General features: G+C 43.2%; 1 protein-coding gene across 6 annotated transcripts in view; it reads left to right on the top strand.

Moving 5' to 3' along the window:
• The window catches only part of LOC137429473 (uncharacterized), a 483,513-nt gene extending 459,908 nt beyond the window's left edge, over nt 1-23,605 (top strand). For all 6 annotated transcript variants that reach the window (XM_078780686.1, XM_078780689.1, XM_078780688.1 and 3 more), the window contains 5 exons: nt 5,299-5,436; nt 6,954-7,091; nt 12,737-12,874; nt 13,900-14,037; nt 18,924-23,605. In XM_078780686.1, the coding sequence (XP_078636812.1) occupies nt 5,299-5,436; nt 6,954-7,091; nt 12,737-12,874; nt 13,900-14,037; nt 18,924-20,974 (2,603 nt within the window). In that variant the 3' untranslated portion in view covers nt 20,975-23,605. The remainder of the gene's footprint in view (nt 1-5,298; nt 5,437-6,953; nt 7,092-12,736; nt 12,875-13,899; nt 14,038-18,923) is intronic.
• The last annotated feature ends 202 nt before the right edge of the window (nt 23,606-23,807 follow it).

Genomic DNA, 23,807 nt, shown 5'->3' with positions numbered 1-23,807 from the left:
GGGGAGAGAGGGGGAAGGACACAAACACAACATTTGAGAGCAGGGACCGAGAGACATGGAGACATCGAGAGATCTGAGAGAGGGCGAGGGCTTTGGGGAGGGGGCATGGGAAGAGGGGGGGTGGGAGAGGTATAAAACATATGGACACTGCCAGGACTTCCAGGAAAGAAGTTGGAATTTCAAACAAGGTGGATCTGGGGTGAATTAGCGGGGGTAGAAAAGATCAAGGTTTTGGATGGGGGAAGATAAGAGATGGTGGTGAACAGCTGTTTTAAAGACCTGGAGGGAGGAGTGGGATTGAAGGGAGTGAGGGAGTTTGTTCCAGAGGCGGGAGAAAAGAGGAATGAAAGAGTGAAGGTGAGCAGAGAGCCGAGATTTCGGCAGTTTAACCATCAGAGGGTTGCTGGCAGATCTTGTGCGACCTGTAGGAATATTTGGGGGACAGAGGACAGAGAGAGCTGGGGGTGCAAGGCCGGAGAGGAGTCGGTAGAAGACAGAAAGACCACCTACCTGCCTGCGGTGAGTGAGTGAAAGGCCCTCAGAGATAGCTTCATCGCGGGAGATTACAATAATTCTGAAAGCTTTGGTTTCAACAGCGTGAAGCCGAGCTAGGTGTGAGGCAGGAGCACCAGCCCATAGGGGAGAAAAGTATTCCATTGAGCTGCGGATGAAAGCCTTGTATGTGGTGAGGAGCTCAGGTGTGCTGAGGAAGGACTTCGCACGACGGAGGATGCCCAGTCGGCGACTGGCTTTGGAGGCCAGCTTGGAAATGTGGTTTTCCCAAGAAAGATCATGGCAGATAGTGAGACCCAAAAGCTTGAGCGACAGAACTTCTTGGAGAGGATTGTTGAGAAAGTAGATGGGAGGGTTGTCCAGTCGATCTTTTTGGAGAGACATAGTAAGAGTGTGAGATTTGTCAGGATTGAAAGACATGTTCCACTTGTTTGACCAGTCTGTGATTTTGTCCAAGTCTTCAGAGAGTGAGTAGGCTGCAGACTGCCGATCTGAGGGAAGAGGAATGGAGCGGCAGAGAGTGGAGTCATCAGCAAAGAGATAGAGAGGATTTTCAAGAGAGTCAGAGAGATCATTGATGAAGACCAGAAAAAGCACAGGGCCCAGAACACTGCCTTGGGGAACTCCAGCCTGAACAGGAAGAGGAGATGAGAGAAACCCATTCAGGGCCACACGTTGACGACGACTAGAGAGGAAGTCCGCCAGCCATGCGTGGAGATTTCCATGGATACCAAAGGAGGAGAGTTTGGTGAGCAGAGCGGGGTGCCAGACCGTATCGAAGGCACGTGATATGTCGAGGGAGACAGCTCTAATTTCCTGTTTGGCATTGAGGACCTCCATCCATTGTTGAGACAGCAGAAGCAGCATGTCCAGAGTCGAGTGACCTGGTCTAAAACCAAATTGATGATCAGAGATCAAGCCATTGGAGAAGAGGAAAGATTTCATATCCGAAGCAATGATGGATTCCATGACTTTGCTGATAATTGGGAGAAGGCTGATTGGTCTGTAGTTGCTAGGATCTGTTTTTGCACCTTTTTTGTGCGAAGCGGTGATGTTGGCTAATTTCCAAGCAGATGGTAGTTGACCTTGAGCAAAAGAGAGGGTGAAGAGAATAGAGAGAGGGTGAGATAGAGCGGCAGAGCAGGATTTTAGGACCCGTGGGCTGATGCCGTCGGGTCCAGTTGCAGAATCAGAGTCGAGGGTTGACAGAAACTTTTCCACCTTGTCAGGAGGAAAGGACACGGAGTCCAGGAGCAGCTGGGTACGACTGGGTATGGTGGGTACAGAGAGGGATGGGTTTGGGACACAAGATTTAGAGGCAAACACAGAGTTGAGGCATTCAGATTTTTCACGTGCAGAGTCAGCTGTGTAGCCGTTTGAGGTAAGGGAGGGGATGGAGGGGGAACAAACACCAGAAACGGATTTGACCAGACGCCACCAGGATTTGGAAGAGGGAGACAGATAAGAGAGTTCGGTCTTGAGAACGGAGAGATATTGTTTCCTGGCTCTCCTGAGGGTGGACACACACTTGTTTCGGGCTTTGTGAAAGGAAATGAGATTTCCTTCCGTTGGATTTGCTTTCCAGGAGACGAAGGCAAGTTGTTTCTGGGCAACAGCCTCACCACAAGATATCGTGTACCATGGACGGGAGGAAAGGTATGACAACTGAAGACGAGATGGGATAAATCTGTGCATGAGAGAGAGCAATTTACTTTGGAAGAATTCCCAGGATGAGTTGATGTGAGAGGTGGTTGAGATGGGAGACCAGTCCAGATGATTGATGGCTGCTTGAAGACCGTGCCAGTTGGCCTGAGTGAAATGCCAGACTCGTCAACGCTGAGCAGGCTCCCTGAGGATGGTCAGAGAGATGTCCACTTTAACAAGGACATGATCAGATGATCCGATTGGAGCAGAAGAAGAGCAGCAGACTTTTTCAGGGAAGTTAGTCATAACCAAGTCCAGAAGAGAAGATGCTCCGTTGACTGAGATCCGGGTCGGGAAATTGACAGATTGTGTCAGTCCAAGTGAGTCGCAGAAGTCCTTTGCTGAGGAGCCATGGCTGGTGAGAGAGGTACCCACACCCAGCCAACTGGCATGATGACAGTTGAAATCACCACATATGAGGAGGAGAGAGTTGGGATGAGTAGATAGAAGTTGGTCCATATTATCAGACAGCGAGATGTAGATGGAGTCATCACTGTTTGGTGGACGGTACAACACACATATGAACAAGAGGTGGGAGCGAAGGGGAAGCCGTAGCCAGCGGTATTCCTGGGGGTGAGGTGGAGAGAGTGCAGTGCAGGGCGAGTGAGGAAGAGAGTTTTTGATAAAGATAGCAACCCCACCTCCAGGACGAGGCTCAGGTCGATCATACCTGAGGAGGGAGTAGCCCGGGAGAGATACTAAGGAATCAGAGACATCATGAAGGAGGAAAGTTTCTGTTTAGCAGATCACGTCTGGTTTGACAGAAGCAACCTGTATGGAGAGATCAGTTAAGTTTGAACGAAGGCCCCGGATGTTTGAGGTCCATACCGTTAATGAAGAGGAAGGGGGAGCATCGGATACAGAACAGGGGGGAGGAGGGGTAGGGTAAGAGGTGGAAGAGGTAGGGAGAGCTGTTGAAGGTGTGTCAGAGATTTCAGAATAGCTCGGAGAAAGGGAAGGATGGGGCGGACAAAAGGTTTGATGGTGATTGGGTGAGGCACAATGAGGTGTTATTTGAGGAGGGGGAAGAGTGAGGCAGAAGGTTGGGGGAGATGGAGGTGAGAGTTGGAAGGGGGAAGAAGTGGGGAGGGCGCTTTGAGGAGGGGGAGTGAGAGGGGGGAAATTGAGAAGAAATGAGGGTGGGGAGATTTGAAGGGGAGGGGCGAGGGGGGAGTTTGGGAGGGAAGGGACAAGGGGAGGGATTTGAAAGGGATGGGATATGGGGGAGATTTGGAGGGTAGGGGTGAGGGAGGAGTCTAGGAGGGGAGGGGCGATGGTGAGTCTTGGAGGGGCGGGGTGAGGGGGTAGTTTAGGAAGGAGGGGCAAGGGGGGAGATTTGAAAGGGATGGGTGATGGGGAGGATTAGGAGGGGAGGGGAAAGGGGGAAGATTTGAAAGGGATGGGTGATGGGGAAGATTTGGAGGGGAGGGGTGATGGGGAAGATTTGGAGGGGAGGGGTTATGGGGAAGATTTGGAGGGGAGGGGTGAGATTTGATTTTAGAAAGTGTACGATTAATGGGAAACGAACATTTATTGCAAAATGAGTTTCTTGTGACCTTCGAGTTAAAAATACGTTTAAGGACGCTGGATGGAGGATGGAGTGCAGGAGAGTTTAGGGAATGTAGAAAAAAGGCACTATAGGAGATGGAATTTTTTTGGGGGATGAATAGATTTGGTGAGCAATTTGAAAGCAGCCTTTTAAAGAAGAAGAAGAAAAAGGTGTTATTATATATGACGGAATACATAACTTGAGGGGAAAGTGTAAACATTGAAGGTTAATAACAGTGAAAACTATCTGGGGAAATGGGGGAGAAACACGTGGTCGAAGAACGAACGAACGAATAAGAATGAATAAACGAATGAGAACAGAGAAGGAAATGTTTTTTTTTTTTTTTTTTTTTTTTTTTTTTTGAGTTGAGATTTACACACGGAAGTAGGCTATGGGGTGAAAAAACTGGGAAAACAGAGAACGAAAGTTATTGGATCACAAACGACGGACTGCTGACAGAAAAACAAAGCCTCAAGGTTGTACAGTGTACACTGTACAAGGCCTCAAGACACGACACAAATTAACACGATTTTCAATACAGGTATGAAAGATTTGCACCGAAAATCTTCGTCGGGACACAATATACGTACACACACCATAAAATAAATACAGTTATAACGAAAATACAAATGGGAACAATTACTTAACTTCGATTTCAAATCGCTCGCGACGCGGCAAACAGACAATTAATTTATGAAAGATAAACACCGAGAGACTTCCAAGGTGCACACTATAACTTCACACACCGAAAGATAAATACAGTTTCGACAAAAGACAATTATGAACAGCCTTAACTTTGAAAACGTGGAGACCGTGTGGAGCTTCGAGAATCCCTGCCACCATCTCCAAGATCTCGCGAGAACCTATTGGTTAAAATACATTTACTTCTTCATGCAGCTGTATGAATCAAATTGGCGCCCCTTTCTCTTCCCCTCTTGTCTCCCGCTTCCTTTATTATCTTCTTTCCTGAAAGTCCTAGAAATGTCCAATTGTTTTATACCTCCCTCCGACCCACACCCCAATCCATCCCCCCCCCCCTCCCAGCCCTCTCCCTTCCACAGATCTCCCGATGTCCCTGCTATACTGTTCATATTGCAGATATCTATGCCTCATGTCATTATCTCAACCTGATTAGATAACGGTTGTGATTGGCTAAGTGTTGGTTCCATGGACAGAGATGTCATACTGCCCATACTGTCATACCGTTATACAGAGATGTCATTCAGCAGCAGCAACACCACATAACAGAGTATGCTACATCAAATGGGGTATTTTCAAAAAAGGCATTGGAAAAGTAGCTTCATCGTAAGTTTTGGAGCTAGCTGTCTCAGCAGAAATGTCAAATTTTGATACATGTGCTGGGAGGAGGTTGCAGTAAAGACGTGGACCAAATGTCCTGTAACGGTGTAGTAATGCTGTGATATTTAGATCATGCTTTTTCTCGACTGAATAAATGTCTTATTGACCTGATTTATATTTGGGAAGTTTTGAACTTTGTGTCCTGCAAAAGACTGACACTGAATTGTATGCAGGTGATGTCTATCCTGTGAAAGTGGAATGCACACCAAACAAAAATGATTCTTCTCTCTCAGAAGCTTTGAGATACGCTTCTGTGAAGGAAGAGTCGGATGTTCCTTTGACAAATGACAGCACTGACTGTTCTGCACTTGGTGAGCAGAAACCTAGAAAATTACCATTTAAGGCTGAATTTACGAACGGCACGAAGTGAGCATCTTGCAAACGCACGCATAAACCTTAAACGCTGTCAAAAATATCGTTGTACGCGCACAGCTAATCCGCCCGACCAGAGAGCAATTTATGTCGGGAGATAAACAACCAATTAGTTGTACATGTCCAAACATCTGATTAGCCTTTGAGACACCGCACATATCTCGAACATCCAAATTTAAATGATGCACTTGCATAGAATCGCAGCACTACAGACAATTGTTGAAGGGGATTCAGCGCATTGCTCCTCATCGTAGGTTAATCCAGGTCATCTTACACAAGATTCAGCAGCCGCCAAAATGATTCCTTTGAGAGTTTGTAACACTGGACCAATTTAATATTGTCAGGTTTCTTCAGAGAATTGCATCAATCCTCTAAGATTCTCAATGCACGTTGGTGAACTGCTCTATTACTATCATCTTCTGCCTCCAATTGAGCTAATTCAAGCACTCCTAACTTCTATGTTTGATATTTCCGATCCCATGTTAACTTCCAATTAAAAGTCCTGCAATGCCTGCTTCAAGGCCTGAAACACACTCTTAAACACGCGGTTGCCAAAATTTAAAGTTTTGTTGTTATTCTTGGGGGAAAATGTCAGGGGCATAGAAAAGGACCCTTTATATGGGATGTCCCATATGGCAAAGTATAGAAAAGAAGGGACATTCCATAGCTTGTACAAAATGCCAAACATGAGAAAAGAAGGGACATTCAAAAAAATCTCGTGTGCATGCTGTACTTCGCTTGTGTTCTTATGAGGAACCAAGTAATGCTCTCGAAAAGCTAATATAAAGGGGTGCCCTACACCTATTGGTTAAAATACATTAACTTCTTCATGCAGCTATATGGATCAATTTGGCGCCCCTTTCTCTCCCCCTCTTGTCTCCCGCTCCCTTTATTATCTTCTTCCCTGAAAGTCCATGTGATGTCCAATTGTTTTATACCTCCCTCCGACCCCAACCCTATTCCCCCCCTCCCAGCCCTCTCCCTTCCACAGATCTCCCGATGTCCCTGCTGTACTATTCATATTGCAGATATATATTGCTCATGTCATTATCTCAACCTGATTATATAACAGATGTGATTGGCTAAATGTTGGTAACATGGGGAGAGATGGCATACCGCCCAGCCTGACCCTTGCCAAAAAACTGCTTCAGCAGCACCTACACCACATAACAGAGTATGCTACATCAAATGGGGTGTTTTCAAAAAAGGCATTAGGAAAGTAGCTTCCTCGTAAGTTTTCGAGCTGACTGTCTCAGCAGCAATGTCTTATTTTGATACATGTGCTGGGAGGAGGTTGTGGTAAAGACGTGGACCAAATGTCCTGTAATGGAGTAGTAATTCTGTGATATTTAGAAAATGCTTTTTCTCGACTGAATAAATGTCCTGTTGACCTGATTTATATTTGGAAGTTTTAAAATTAGTGTCCTGCAAAAGACTGACACTGAATTGTATGCAGGTGATGTCTATCCTGTGAAAGTGGAATGCACACCAAACAAAAATGATTCTTCTCTCTCAGAAGCTTTGAGATATGCTTCTGTAAAGGAAGAGTCAGATGTTCCTTTGACAAATGACAGCACTGCCTGTTCTGCACCTGGTGAGCAGAAACCTACAAAATTACCATTTCAGGCTGAATTTACAAACGGCACCAAGTGAGCATCTTGCAAACCCATGCATAAACCTTAAACGCTGTCAAAAATATCGTTGTATGCGCACAGCTAATCCGCCCATCCAGATAGCAATTTGTTTCGGGAGATAAACAGCCAATTAGTTGTACATGTCCAAACATCTGATTAGCCTTTGAGATACCGCACATATCTCGAACATCCAATTTAAATGATGCACTTGCATAGAATCGCAGCACCACAGACAATTGTTGAAGGGGATTCAGCACATTGCTCCTCATCGTAGGTTATTCCAGGTCATCTTACACAAGATTCAGCAGCCGCAAAAATGATTCCTTTGAGAGTTTGTAACACTGGACCAATTTAATATTATCGTATTTCTTCAGAGAATTGCATCAATCCTCTAATATTCTCAATGCACGTTGGTGAACTGCCTTATTACTATCATGTTCTGCCTTCTATTGAACTAATTGAAGCACTCCTAACGCATATGTATGATATTTCCGATCTCATGTTAACTTCCAATTAAAAGTCTTGCAATGCTTGTTTCAAGGCCTTAAGCACACTCTGAAACATGTGGTTGCCAAAATTTAAAGTTTTGTTGTTATTCTTGGGGGAAAATGTCAGGGGCATAGAAAAAGACCTTTTATGTGGTCTGTGCCATGTGGCAAAGTATAGAAAAGAAGGGACATTCCATAGCTTGCATAAAATGCCAAACATGAGAAAAGAAGGGACATTCAAAAAAAATCTCGTGTGCATGCTGTACTACCCATGTGTTCTTATGAGGAACCAAGTAATGCTCTCGAAAAGCGAATATAAAGGGGCGCCCTACACCTATTGGTTAAAATACATGAACTTCTTCATGCAGCTATATGGATCAATTTGGCGCCCCTTTCTCTCCCCCTCTTGTCTCCCGCTCCCTTTATTATCTCCTTTCCTGAAAGTCCTAGTGATGTCCAATTTTTTTATACCTCACTCCGACCCCCACCCTGATCCCCCCCCCCCCCTCCACCCTCCCAGCCCTCTCCCTTCCACAGATCTCCCGATGTCCCTGCTGTACTATTCATATTGCAGATACATATTCCTCATGTCATTATCTCAACCTGATTAGATAACGCCTATGATTGGCTAAATGTTGGTTACATGGACAGAGATATCATACTGCCCACACTGTCATATTAGTCAGGTTCACTATGTAATTTCGTTGGAATTTTTGGGGGATTTGGAAAACGATATATTTTTGGAAACTATATTGTATAGTCAGTCAGAAAACCAATGTTGCTATTTGCACAGACTCCTGTATGGCGGCCATCTTGGATTTTCAAAATTGCCACCGTAGAACTAATTTTTCTCAATATCTCAGCTTCTAAATAACAAAGAGCTTTGATTCTAACGGCTAAACATACATTTTCAAGGGCCCCGAATCCAATGGTAACAACTTCGATAAGCTAGACTTGACCATAGAGCTCCTATGTGGCGGCCATCTTGGATCTTTCAAACTGGCCGCTGTATATTGATGTTTCTCAATATCTCAGCTTCTAAACAACATAAAGCTTTGATTCTAACGGCTAAACATACATTTTCAAGGGCCCCGAATCCAATGGTAACAAATTCGATAAGCTAGACATGACCATAGAGCTCCTATGTGGCGGCCATCTTGGATTTTTCACACTGGCCGCCGTAAACTTGATGTTTCTCAATATCTCAGCTTCTAAACAACATAAAGCTTTGATTCTAACGGCTAAACATACATTTTCAAGGGCCCCGAATCCAATGGTAACAAGTTCGATAAGCTAGACATGACCATAGAGCTCCTATGTGGCGGCCATCTTGGATTTTTCAAACTGGCCGCCGTAAAACTGATGTAACTCATCTTCTAAAGAGCACAGAGCTTTGATTCATCATTGAGTAAAGTCATCATCATCCTCATCATCGCTTTCGTTCATCACATCTTGAGAGTCCTCATCATTTTGGCACTGGATGTCACACTGACAAAGGTCTGTACAAGCCAAGTTGTTTGTTCTGCAGGAACATCTAGATGAAGAACAGTCTGTTTTGCACTGACATCTAACCATTTGAATGATGGCCTTGGGGGCTGGAGGCTCCTCAGTTGTGGTTGGTTTCACTTGTCCATCCGTGTCTTTGTAAAAGCCGTTTTGCAGGGGATTCAGCTGAGGATCCTGTTGAGCAATGCTTGCCTGACCCCACACTCTGGCTTGGATATGGACTCTAAGGATGTGCTGCTTGAGAGCTCCAAGAGTAGGAGGAAGCCTGTCACTTTCTGCCATGTGTTTGCAAAAGAGATACCATCGTAGTTCGGGGATGCTGTCGATGTGGATGCCATTTGGAGAGTAAGCAGCGCATACAAAGTTAGCTAGTGTGGACAACATGTCCTCCGTCACTTCAGTTGCATCTGAAAGCATTCGCACGGTGTCTATGACATCTTCACTTGCTTTGAGGTAGACATGCAGCCAGGTTGCTTTGCCTATTCGAGAGAACCTCCCAGTGTTGTCTGCCCCTGTGAAAGCATGAAAGGCTGGCAACGCCTTTGCTCTTTCGACCCCTAGAGCTGTCCACAGTGGCTCTATTTGAAGTATTCCAGAGGCCATGGAAATGGATGTATTCCTCAGCAGTAGGTCATAGTTTGCTATGACTAGTACCAGGACATCTGTGTCGGGAGAGAAGAACACCAACTGCGCATCATGTGGGTTTCGCTGGGATGCCAGCACGGCCTGGTGGATCAACAGGATGTCAGCTTCTTCATGGTTGTTGTCCTCGAAGAGCAGGTCACTGTTGCTCCTAGTACGCCCTGAAGCAGACGTGATGATCAACTTGGATGAGTGACTGTTGTATTCTAGAGTTTTCGCTGCCAGATAGTCAGTCAGATCAGCCTTTGTTTTGTCATGAGAAAGGAATCTGCTCATTGGGATGTTTGATGTTGGTGTCATCTCTGACTTGATACTGTACTGCATCCTTTCCTTGCCTTCTTTTAGCCCTGGTAGCACTCTTCAGAGAATCGTTTTTGTACGTGTCAAAGACCAGTATGATCTCATCACAATCTTTTGTTAGAGACATGAGTCTGTCATTGACGCATTCACCCAGATCGTTGACTTTCACTACAGTGGCTGGTTTCTTTGTCAGCTTATGCACAAGTACCATCCCATCCACCAGTTGCGGATTCGCTGCTTGGTTTGTACTTCACCTGTCTGTTGGATTTGAATCCATACATGATGTTCCGACTCACAGTGAGTGTTGATCTGTCAACAACACTGGTCCTCTTCTCAGTTTCCAGCATATCGACAGGCCCTACCATTACCCAGCGGATCATGGTGTATAGTTCAGCCGGAACATCGTTGATATCGCTGGACACCTGTATGGTATTTGCTTCCTGGTCCTTCTTAATGAATTCTGTGATGCTCTTCCGTATCACTTGTGCTGCATTGTAGATTGTCTTCATGTTGTTCTCGTCATCGCCATCACTTGTGATTGCAGAATGAACCATGCTTTCCTCACATGCATCTGGACAGTAGAGGATGGCCGATTTTCTTCGGTCTTTTTGGAGAACAGATGTCACGCTTGGCAACTCAGTGACAATTCTTTCTTTCAGCCACTTTCTATTGAATGTAGGTACATGCTTTTCCAAGTGTTCTGCGCCAATCATATTGACATAAGTAGTTTCAATGTCATCCACGGAGAGATAACCTTGGTTTTGTGTTTTGACATCTATCAGGTTGATCATCTCAATCAGACATGCCCGTTGCAGCAATAGTTCTTTGTCTGCGCTGCTTCTGTTTGCGCTAGGTCTGTCTCGTACTACATGGAACACATGTCTTCTCCAACAAGATTTGTGGTACCGAAGGTCAATTGCGTGTGCATCACCTGGTGAGATACATGTGTTGAATCGTGTTTTCAATAATGCATCTTGGGACTTCTCTACAGCCTCTCTAAGCTCTTGACCAGCATTTTCAGTCCTAACCTGGTAGAGTAGTGGCCATCATCTTTTTGGCAGAAGAAACACTGCTCTTTATCCAGTGGCACTGTACACGAGTGTGTGAACGGGGATGTTGCATCAGATGTTGATGAGCCTGGCTCGTCCATTTCTGTGCTTCCTCTCTTCTGTCTGCGTTTTTTTGCAGTATAGTGTCCAGTTGTTACTGCATGCGCATGGCGGTCTCTGGCACGTTGTATCTCGCTCTTGTTAGTTGCACTGGAGTAACAAGTGCGATGCCAAACTGCCTTCTCTGTAGAGAGTGTTTCTTTTGTGCTGTTTTGGAGTTGTTTATGGACTTGAACGTAGATGCCATCATGCAAACTGGCCCTTTCTTCTATTGTCTTCAATAAATGTTGGTAGGAATCTATTCTGGGGTTTAACACCAAGGATCCTTTCTTGACATCAGCCTTGCATAAAATGCACTGCTTACAGTTCGTGGACTCCTGGGCTTGCCCCGCCCCTTCACCATCTTGTTGCATCTCACTCATAATGTGACATGTAGAACCTGCAAAGACAGCAAAGCAAAGGGAACCGTCACCGATATATACAACCACCACCACAGACATATTGATGTATAATAGGCTACAAATACACTACCACCATCACCACAATATCAGGTATATTGCTCAGTATATAAATAATACAAAAACACACGCTGTAAACTAATTATTTTCCTCAGCTGTACCCTGGGGATCAAACTTATTACTTTAGTAGCTGGTCCACCCGTAAACAGATTTTAAGTTCTCATGAACATTAGGAGTATCTGTGTTATTTGGCAGTATGCCACAAAGGCCCACAAAGGGCAAAACACTCGCAGTAGAATAGTATTTCTCATTACAGTCAACACAGTCAGGTTCAGCATGTCCAGATTTTAGATTTCGTTGGATTGTTTTTGGGATTTAGAAAAATCAAAGCTCCGTCTTATTTAGAAGATGAGATCCTGAGAAACATCAATTTTACGGCGGCCAGTTTGAAAAATCCAAGATGGCCGCCACATAGGAGCTCTATGGTCATGTTTAGCTTATCAAACTTGTTACCATTGGATTCGGGGCCCTTGAAAATGTATGTTTAGCCGTTAGAATCAAAGCTCTATGTTATTTAGAAGCTGAGATATTGAGAAACATTAGTTCTACGGTGGCAATTTTGAAAATCCAAGATGGCCGCCATACAGGAGTCTGTGCAAATCGCAACATTGGTTTTCTGACTGAATATACAATATAGTTTCCAAAAATATATAGTTTTCCAAATCCCCCAAAAAATCCAACGAAACTTTAAATCTGGACATACTGAACCTGACTATATTGTCATACCATCATACAGAGATGTCATTCAGCAGCACCGACACCACATAACAGGGTATGCTACATCAAATGGGGTATTTTCAAAAAAGGCATTGGAAAAGTAGCTTCATCGTATGTTTTGGAGCCAGCTGTCTCAGCAGCAATGTCAAATTTTGATACATGTCCTGGGAGGAGGTTGTAGTAAAGACATGGACCAAATGTCCTGCAATGGTGTAGTAATTCTGTGATATTTAGAAAATGCTTTTTCTTGATTGATTAAATGTCTTGTTGACCTGAAGTTTTCAACTTTGTGTCCTGCAAAAGACTGACACTGAATTGTATGCAGGTGATGTCTATCCTGTGAAAGTGGAATGCACACCAAACAAAAATGATTCTTCTCTCTCAGAAGCTTTGAGATACGCTTCTGTAAAGGAAGAGTCGGATGTTCCTTTGACAAATGACAGCACTGACTGTTCTGCACCTGGTGAGCAGAAACCTACAAAATTACCATTTAAGGCTGAATTTACGAATGGCACGAAGTGAGCATCTTGCAAATCCATGCATAAACCTTAAACGCTGTCAAAAATATCGTTGTACGCGCACAGCTAATCCGCCCATCCAGATAGCAATTTGTTTCGGGAGATAATCAGCCAATGAGTTGTACATGTCCAAACATCTGATTAGCCTTTGAGATACCGCACATATCTCGAACATCCAATTTAAATGATGCACTTGCATAGAATCGCAGCACTACAGACAATTGTTGAAGGGGATTCAGCACATTGCTCCTCATCGTAGGTTATTCCAGGTCATCTTGCACAAGATTCAGCAGCCGCCAAAATGATTCCTTTGAGAGTTTGTAACACTGGACCAATTTAATATTATCGTATTTCTTCAGAGGATTGCATCAATCCTCTAATATTGTCAATGCACGTCGGTGAACTGCTCTATTAAGGGGTGTTGCAAAACATTTTGCCTTTTTTTCCCCCGAGAACCCGTTACGGTTGTGCACGCATTCGGACATGACGTGTGCGTGCGTACGTGCCGTGTGCGTACCTTGCGTCGACGTCGTCACTTTTTCTTCGCTTGTTGTTGCTGTGATGGTTTTGTTGTGGACTGAACAACGCGTCACATGTGCGTTATTCTATTCTTGGCTATTTTAACGTGCATCAAAGAAGCATGCCTCGGGGGGGGGGGGGGGGAAAGTATGCTACACCACATAACAGAGTGTGCTACATCAAATGGGGTATTTTCAAAAAAGGCATTGGAAAAGTAGCTTCATCGTAAGTTTTGGAGCTGGCTGTCTCAGCAGCAATGTCTTATTTTGATACATGTGCTGGGAGGAGGTTGCAGGAAAGACCTGGACCAAATGTCCTGGAACGGTGTAGTAATTCTGTGATATTTAGAAAATCCTTTTTCTTGATTGATTAAATGTCTTGTTGACCTGATTTATATTTGGAAGTTTTAAACTTTGTGTCCTGCAAAATACTGACCCTGAATTGTGTGCAGGTGATGTCTATCCTGTGAAAGTGGAATGCATACAAAACAAAAATGATTCTTCTCTCTCAGAAGCTTTGAGATACGCTTCTGTAAAGGAAGAGTCGGATGTTCCTTTGACAAATGACAGCACTGCCTGTTCTGCACCTGGTGAGCAGAAACCTTTAAAATGACCATTTAAGGCTGAATTTACAAACGTTACTTAGTGAGTGTAATGAATCCGATAGATGCCTCTTGTGGTCAAAGGTAGGCTATTTTCACTCAAACTGTCACAGCACCGATCCAAGAAAAACAGGCATACATGCAAATACAATCATGCATATATCTTGTTACAATTCGATTACATTTCATTTGCGAAATTATACGTATGATATAATATTCCACAAAAAGAGCCCTCCTTACCCATTAATGAGGATTGTCTAAGCTGTTGCTCACAGCATCCAGAATCCCTCACTCCAGCCAAGTTGGCGTGCATTAAATACGTCTCCAAGCCAAGCACAGATGTCGTCAAATATAAATCATCTTCTTCTTCATAATAATCACAGTGAGCATCTTGCATCTTGCAAACACACGCATAAACATTAAACGCTGTCAAAAATATCGTTGTACGCACACAGCTAATCCGCCCGACCAGAGAGCAATTTGTGAAGGGAGATAAACAGCCAATGAGTTGTACATGTCCAAACATCTGATTAGCCTTTGAGACACCGCACATATCTCGAACATCCAAATTTAAATGATGCACTTGCATAGAATCGCAGCACCACAGACAATTGTTGAAGGGGATTCAGCGCATTGCTCCTCATCGCAGGTTAATCCAGGTCATCTTACACAAGATTCAACAGCACCAAAATGATTCATTTGAGAGTTTGTAACACTGGACCAATTTAATATTGCCACATTACTATCCTCTTCTGCCTTCTTTTGAGCTATTTCAAGCACTCCTAACGCATCTATACGATATTCACCATCCCATGTTAAGAAACAATTAAAAATCATGCTATGTTTGATTCAAGGCCTTCAACATACTCTTAAACATGTGGTTGCCCACATTTAAAAGTTTTGTTGTGATTTAAATGCTTATGATGAGGTTTTGATTGTGCATTAGATTAATCACTCTTCGGCGATTTGCGACGAACTTTAAACTGGTGATCATCGCACATTGGCATTTCTACCCGAGTCTAATTTTTAAACGCCTTTCGTAAATTCAGCCCTTGATATTTTGAATGCAGAATATCGTATATTCCGGCGTACATGTCGATGTGGTTTGCAAGTCGAATTGGCTAATTTCCCCATTTTTCTTTCCATTATTCATAGACTAGGGCATGCCCGTACTATATATATATCGAAAATTATATCCCCCCCCCCCTCTATTTACATGAAATGGTTTGGTCCATTCGCAAAGCCAAAGCGAACGGCTTGCGAGTACGGTGACAATCCCCCCCCCCCCCTCTATTTACATGAAATGGTTTGGTCCAAAGCGAACGGCTTGCGAGTACGGTGACAATCCCCCCCCTCTATTTACATGAAATGGTTTGGTCCAAAGCGAACGGCTTGCGAGTACGGTGACAATCCCCCCCCTCTATTTACATGAAATGGTTTGGTCCAAAGCGAACGGCTTGCGGAGTTTGGTAAAGAAATCGCCATAGCGTGCACAAACGCGCAGGAAAGCGAAAGAATCGCAAATTAGTTTTAATTAGTTTTAAAACATAGTTTAACGCCAACATAGCGGCAACATAGTTTGCCAACGTGAAATAAATGAATACGCTCTCAAATGTGCCGTCCGAGGCAGAGTCTGTTCGCCACGTTCGGCACACGTGATAACTCGCTGCTCTCTGATTGGTTGAATCGTTTTTTGGACATAGCTCGGTAACTACTTGTCCGATTAATATGAAACCTTGAAAAGGCACATCCTCGGGTCCCCAGCAATATACCTGGCAAGTTTCAAGTATATCGGACCCGTGGTTGTCGAGAAACAGCGGTCACAGACAAACAAACACACAGAGATTACTGGAATTATAGATAGATATGTCGATTTGGAGTATAAGATTAAGCTAGATCAACTACAGTCGTTAGCAAAACTGTCAGTCAATCAGAACCATGCAGGTTTTCCTGACAAGATTCCTCCCTGACACTGTCACAACGCTTATTGTCACAATTCCTCAACCCATCATCACTTAAGCTTTTGTTCTCCTTCTCCTCCTGCCCTCTCTCCCAGCTCTTCTGCAATCTGACATCGGCAACATCTCTCCCTACTTCCCCCTCTCCTCCCTCAACTTACCCTCCCCCACCATCCCCTCTCCCCCACCATCCCCTACCTGAGGCTCCTTCTTTCTTAATGGTATGGACCTCAAACATCTGGGCATTTGCTCAAACCTGATTGATCTCTCCATACAGGTTACTTATAACAAACCAGACTTCATCTGCTTAACAGAAAACTTCCTCCTTCAAGACGTGTCTGACTTCTTAGTTGAGACGATGAGACCTTCCTGATTACTCCTTCCTCCGGTATGATAGATCTGAGTCTCGTCTGGGTGGTGGGGTTGCTACATTTATCAAAGACTCTCTTCCTCACTCTCCCTGCACTGCCCTCTCTCCACCCCACCCCCAGGAGTACCTCTGGCTGCGGCTTCCTCTCCACTCCCACCTTTTGTTCATGTGTGTGTTGTACCGTCCTCCAAACATTGAGGACTCCATTTACATCTCGCTGTCGGACAACATGGACCAACTTATATCCGCTCATCCCAACTCTCTCTTCCTCACATGTGGCAATTTAAATTTTCATCATGCCAGCTGGCTGGGCATGGGTACCCCTCGCACCTGCCATGACACCTCAGCAAAGGACTTCTGCGACTCATTGTGACTGACACAATCTGTCAATTTCTCGACCCGGGTCTCAATCAATGGTACATAATGTTGTCTGTATTTGGTTATGACTAATATCGCTGCAAATATCTGCTGTTCTTCTTCTGCCTCAATTGGTTCATCTGATTATATGCTTGTTAATGTGACATCTCTCTGGCCATTCTCAGAGAGCCACCTCACTTCAAACGAGTCTGGAATTTCACTGAGGCTGACTGGGCTGGTTGTCAAGCAGCTATCAAACTTCTAGACTTCTAGACTCTCCTGTCGTAGTGAACGTGTTGATCTAAATGGAATTCTCTCATCTCCTCTTCCTGTTCAGGCTGGAGTTCCTCAAGGCAGTGTTCTGGGCCCTGGGCTTTTTTCATCTTCATCAATGATCTCTCCGACTCTCTGGAAAATCCTGGCTATCTCTTTGCTGATGGCTCCACTCTCTGCTGCTCCATCTCTCATTCCTCAGATTGGCAGGCAGCAGCCTCTTCACTCTCTGCAGACCTGAATAAAATCACAAACTGGTCAAACATGTGGAACATGTCTTTCAATCCTGACAAACCTCACACTCTCACCTTTCCTCTCCAAAAAAGTCTGGAAACCCCTTCCATATACTTTCTTAACAAACCTCACGAAGAAGTTCTGTCACTCAAGCTTTTGGTTCTCACTATCTGCCATGATTTTTCCTAGGAAAGCCACATTTCTATCCTCCATCGTGCAAAGTCCTTTCTTGGCATTACTGAGCTTTTCAACACATACAAAGCTTTCATCCGCAGCTTGATGGAGTACTGCTCTCCCATCTCGGCTGGTGCTCCTGCCTCATAAATACCTAGTGCGGCTTCACGCTGTAGAAACCAAGGCTTTTAGGATCATTGGTTTCTTCCACGATGGAGCCGATTCTGAGAGCCTTTCACCACAGGCAGGTTGGCGGTCTTCTACCTTCTATCTTCTATCGACTCCTCTCCAGCCTTGCACCCCCTGCTCTGTCTGTGCTCTGTCCCCCAAATATTCCTACAGGTCGCACAAGATCTGCCAGCAACCCTCTTCTGGTGAAACCGCCAACATTAAGACTATCTGCTCACCTTCACTCTTTCTTTCCTCTTTTTTCCCGCCTCTGGAACAAACTCCCACACTCTCTTCAATCCCACTTCTCCCTCCAGGTCTTTAAAACAGCTGTTCACCACCATCTCATATCTTCCCCCATCCAAAACCTTGATCTTTTCTACTCCCGTTAATCCACCCCAAACCCACCTAATTCAAATTCCCTGTTTTCTTTCCAGAAAGCCCCTATAGTGTCCATCTGTTTATCCCATGTACCCTGCCCAACCTTCTCTTTTCCACAGATCTCCTGATGTTCCTGTTGCCTACTGTTGTCGCGCTTCCCTTTTTGTCCCCCCTTGTCTCCCGCTCCCTTTGGTATATGTTCTTTGTGTTAGGTCTTATACGAGCCTCGACTGAGTGTACAAAAAAATAAAGAAAACCGCATCGCTGCCAACAGCACGTCCATGATCCTGAATATTAAAGAGCTGTTATGTGGATATTAATTTAAATAATTTATGGGACAGCGTTTTGGATAAATTAGCAATTTAAATAGTTTTTCAACATCTTTGTTATCATTTAGAGGTAAAGCATCTAAAAGAAGCTACAATTTTTGCTCATACTGTATTTCCTGTGTGTAGCCATATTCGCCATTTTCCTTAACAAAGTTAACTTCCAACTGAAAATCTGCCATGTACGACTTGCGTGACTTTACGGGAGGCATTTTGAGATGACATATTAAGGATGGATACATATGATTGGGATTGTAAGATATTGCTCAAACGTAATTGTTGAGTGAGTACTCATTGATTTGATAATTTTGCATGCGTCAGTGTGCGGATTAACGTTTAATTGCTCACACAATCAGCAAACGGTTTGGACAACGATTTCTGTGACTGTTTCAAATTAAAAATTATACAAATTTTTTTTTTTCTGAAAAAATCACACTTTGCAAAAAAATTCCATTTATTCAATTGAATGTATTACACCTTTTTGACAAGTTGATTCTGAGTACAAGTCAAGGCCTGGACATCCAGGAAAAGAATACAGTGTATATTTTATTATTTTAGAATCTAAAATATTTTGCACTTTGAGTTTGACAAAAAATGGAAAATGATTTCTTCTTTTTTTTGTTTTTTTTGTAGAACAATCAAGAAGTACTATTGGAAAAATAAAGTCCAGTGGCAGCTTGACAGTGAAGAAGAATTCTTTTGTGAAGAAACAATCACGAGAGCAAGACTCACTACATTCAAAATACAAGTGCAGGTCTGGTCAAAACAGTACAAAGATTAATATGAAATCAAACAAACAAAAAAAGGTTGTTGAAAAGCAAATGTGTTATAAATGTAATGTGTGCAGGATGGATTTTGCTTCAACGAGAAATGTCAAAATACACATGAGGATCCATACTAGAGAATGGCCGCACAAGTGCTCTGTATGTGATAAGGCTTTCTCTCAAAAACGCAGTTTAAAAATGCATACAATGATCCATACAGGAGAGCGTCCTTACAAATGCTCTATTTGTGATAAGGATTTTATTTCTAAACAGAGCTTAAACGTCCATAGTGTCATCCACACTGGAGAGCATCCGCAAAAGTGCTCTTTCTGCGATAAAGGTTTCTCATTAAAAAGCAATTTGAAAATGCACATGAGGATCCATACAGGAGAGCGTCCTTACACATGCTCGATTTGTGGTAAGGATTTTATTTCAAAACAGCAATTGAACTTCCATAGCATCACACACACCGGAGAGCGCCCCCACAAATGCTCTATTTGTGATAAGGATTTTATATCCAAACAGTGCTTGCATGTCCATGGTATCGTCCACACTGGAGAATACCCTCACAAGTGTTCTGTCTGTGATAAATGTTTCTCTCAAAAACGCAGTTTAAAATTGCATATGAGGATCCATACAGGAGAACGTCCTTACACATGCTCTATTTGTGAGAAGCATTTCAGATGTAAAAAAAGCTTAAAGATCCATAGTATCACCCACACGGGAGAGCGCCCACACAAATGCTCTGTCTGTGATAAAGCTTTCTCTCAAAAACGCAGTTTAAAATTGCATATGAATATCCATACGGGAGAGCGTCCTTACAAGTGCTCTATTTGTCACAAGGATTTTATTTCTAAACAGAGCTTGAACAGTCATAGTACCATCCATACTGGAGAGCGTCCACACAAGTGTTTAGTCTGTGATAAATCTTTCTCTCAAAAAGGCACAATGAAAATGCATATGAGAATCCATACAGGAGATCATCCTTACAAATGCTCTGTTTGTGAAAAGGATTTTATATCTAAACAAAGGTTGAAAATCCACAGTACCATCCACACAGTCGAATGCCCAAATAAATGTTCCATTTGTAACAAGGAATTTATGTCCAAACAGAGCTTGAATCTCCATAGTACCATCCACACAGGAGCGCGCCCACACAAGTGTGCTGTCTGTGACAAAGCTTTCCCGGTAAAAAACAGTTTGAAATTGCATATGAGGATTCATACAGGAGAGCGGCCTTACAAATGCTCTATTTGTCATAAGAGCTTTATTTCTAAAAATAGCTTAAACATCCATGGTATCATCCACAGGGGAGAACGCTCTCAAAAGTGCTCAGTCTGTGATAAAGCTTTTTCTCAAAAACGCAGTTTGAAAATGCATATGAAGATTCACACAGGAGAGGGTCTTTACAAATGTTCTATTTGTGATAAGTATTTTATTTCAAAACAGAACTTGAACAGTCATAGTGTCATCCACACTGGAGAGCTCCCGTACAAGTGCTGTATTTGTAATAAAGGTTTCTCTCAAAAAGGCACAATGAAATTGCATATGAGGAACCATACAGGAGAGCGTCCCTACAAATGCTCTATTTGTGATATGGATTTTATATCCAAACAGAAATTGAGCATCCACAATACCACCCACACAGGAGAGCAACTTCACACCTGCTCTGTCTGTTGTAAATCTTTCTCTCAAAAAAGCAATTTGAAAAAGCATTTGATAATCCATACAGGAGAGCGTCCTTACAAATGCTCCATTTGTGATAAGGATTTTTCTTTCAAAGACAGCTTCAACCTCCATCGTACCATCCATACTACAGAACGCCCACACAAGTGCTCTGTATGTGATAAAGGTTTCTCTCAAAAAAGCTATTTGAAAAAGCACATGATAGTCCATACAGAAGAGCATCCTTACAAATGATCTGTTTGTGATAAGAATTATATTTCAAAACAGCATTTGAACTTGCATAGTTTTCACCCACACTGGAGAGCGGTTACCATTACAAAAACCTCACTCAACAAGGAGCTGTAGAGGCAGAACAGAAAGGATGTAAGAGAGGCTGTTATGGAACTAGAGACCATTTGTTATTAAACAAGACCACACATGAAAATTGCAAACCAACTTATCCACAGCTTGGATATATTTCAAAAACGCCTTTGATAGTGTCCCAAATTAATGTATTATAAAATGCATGCAAGCAGGAGCATCGAGAGCCAGTACGGGACCCGAGGCAACCAACCTCGGTGCCCCACCCCCACCATTTCTCTCTTTTATAACTTTTTAAGGAACTTTCTTTCATGAAAAACAAAACTTTTTAACAACAAATTATCACTTTTATTTAGCCGTGTGATCGAAAATAAAGGAGATAGCCGGGCGTTTAGACTGAGCGAGTCAATTCGCACCCTTGACTGCTGAACACTATTTCTCCATAATATTGGCAAAAAAAATACGTGAGGAGATGGTTAATATTATTTTTTGGACAAAGAGGATACAAACCCATTTCTTTGTAATGCACATTTCTGGTTGATAACCATTTTCTGTAAAGTTTGAAACTGTACCATTAACAGAGGTAAATGTTGTTTTGTTTCCGGCAATAATGCCGGCAAGGAAAGCCAAATCAGCTTCTGGGTTTAAACATAACAGAGGAAATGAGGATGAGCTGTTGAGGGGTTTCACTGTACTGTTTAAAAAAAAAACAAAAAAACAGGAGGAGCCCGGGCCCTTCAACGGACCCCAGGCCCAGAGGCAGCAACCCCCACCCTGTCCCCTTCTCTAGACACCCCTGCATGCAAGTAGTTAACCCTCAAATAGTCACACTGATAGACAAAGCAATGACTCTCTGGAATACAATGCTGATACTACCTCACTTGGGAGAAAAGATCGAAATCCCAGGGTTAAAGATACGACGTGGTATCTTACAAGGTGACAGCTTTTCCCCCCTCCTGTTTTGTCTGGCTCTGGACTCACTGAGTAACCTCATCAATGAACAAGGACATGGATACAATCTAACGTCCAAAAGACAAATGACCAAAGAACCTACAAAGGTGACACATCTACTGCACATGGATGATCTGAAACTCTTCGCACCAAATGATAACAAATTGGTCGATCAACTCCGACTAGTAAAGCAGTACTCAGAGGACATTCAAATGGAATTTGGTCTTGACAAATGTGCCAAATGCACATTTCTTTCTGGTAAAAAAAAAAAAGAACTATCTTAATCAATGGAAGCACAACAATACAGGAACGCGAAAACGAAGCATCCTACAAATACTTCAGAACAATAAGAAGGTCCACAGCTTGAGTGGAAAAAGATACAGCACAAAAATGCGTCAAATAATAATCAGCAAAGATGAGCTATGCAGAATAACACTGATTCTGAAATCATCCCTCTCACCAATGACAAAATCAAAGCTATAAACCAACTTGCAGTACTGGTATTGCAGTGCAGCTTAGAGATATCGTGATATACATATTTTTTCAAATATATTTCAATGGTGAAGAATCACATAAAAAATTCTCGGATCCAGATCCAGACCCGGATATTCACCCAAATCGAATCATTTCGTCCTTGTCACAGACCCAATCTCTCCACCAAATTTCGGCCGAATCCCTGACAACCTTTCCAGATATCCTGTTCACAAACAAACAAACAGACAGGGGTGAATACATAACCTCCATCCACCTTTGGTGGCAGAGGTAAGTAGAACAGCACTCAGTAGAGCGCATACATACACCAGGGTGAACAGTGTACGTTTTGTATCCCACTGACAGGCCAGATCTACATCCGGACCCTGACCAAAATAGAATCGGCTTGTTCTTTTCACACACCTAACCTGTCTACCAAGTTTCGTCCGAATCTGTCCAAATGTTTTTGAGATATCCTGCTCTCACAAGCAGACCAACAAACAGACAGGTAAAAACATTACCTCCGCTACCAAAGGTGGGCGGATGTTATGACTAGCTGTTTGAAAACAAACCGATACGATTCAATATACAACTAAGGAAAGAGAAGCAGAATGTTGCAAACCCCACGCCCTGGAAAAAGACAAACTAGAAAAACGGTGGAATTGGATTTATGAAAACTGAAAAGAAGACAACAAGGAGACGTAATGGATCTCAAACTTGAAAAAGAAGAAACAACATTGAGGGGATATGCCTAGATTGATAATTGGCAAACAGATAATTAGAAAATGACTCACAGAAATGTCAAAATTCAAAGGCCCGGGCCTGGATGGCATTCCAAATTTCTGTCAAAAGCAAAGAGATGCTCTGGACAATTACGGTGATCGAGCGTTGAACGATCTTATTCAAGGGGAAAAGGCAGTGGATGAGTGGCTCACAACTGGGAGTCCAATCCTCATCTTCCCTCCTGAGTTTTGAGCAGGCATTACAACACCATCTCAAGTCATCAGTCATCTCTCATCTCCACCCACTGTCTTTCGATCTTCACTGGTGAACCTGAAACAACCGAACACTTGTACATATCTGTTTCCTCTGCCTTTCTTTTTCTTTCTCTCTCTCTCTCTCTCTCTCTCTCTCTCTCTCTCTCTCTCTCTCTCTCTATCTCTATCTCTATCTCTATCTCTATCTCTCTCTATCTCTCTCTATCTCTCTCTATCTCTATCTCTATCTCTCTCTATCTCTATCTCTATCTCTATCTCTATCTATCTCTATCTCTCTCTATCTCTCTCTATCTCTATCTCTCTCTATCTCTCTCTATCTCTCTCTATCTCTATCTCTCTCTATCTCT

This window comes from Myxine glutinosa, chromosome 6 (assembly GCF_964187855.1).
Source record: "Myxine glutinosa chromosome 6, kmMyxGlut1.1, whole genome shotgun sequence".
In the NCBI taxonomy this organism is placed as follows: Eukaryota; Metazoa; Chordata; class Myxini; order Myxiniformes; family Myxinidae; genus Myxine; species Myxine glutinosa.
This window is presented reverse-complemented; position numbering and strand designations above follow the sequence as displayed.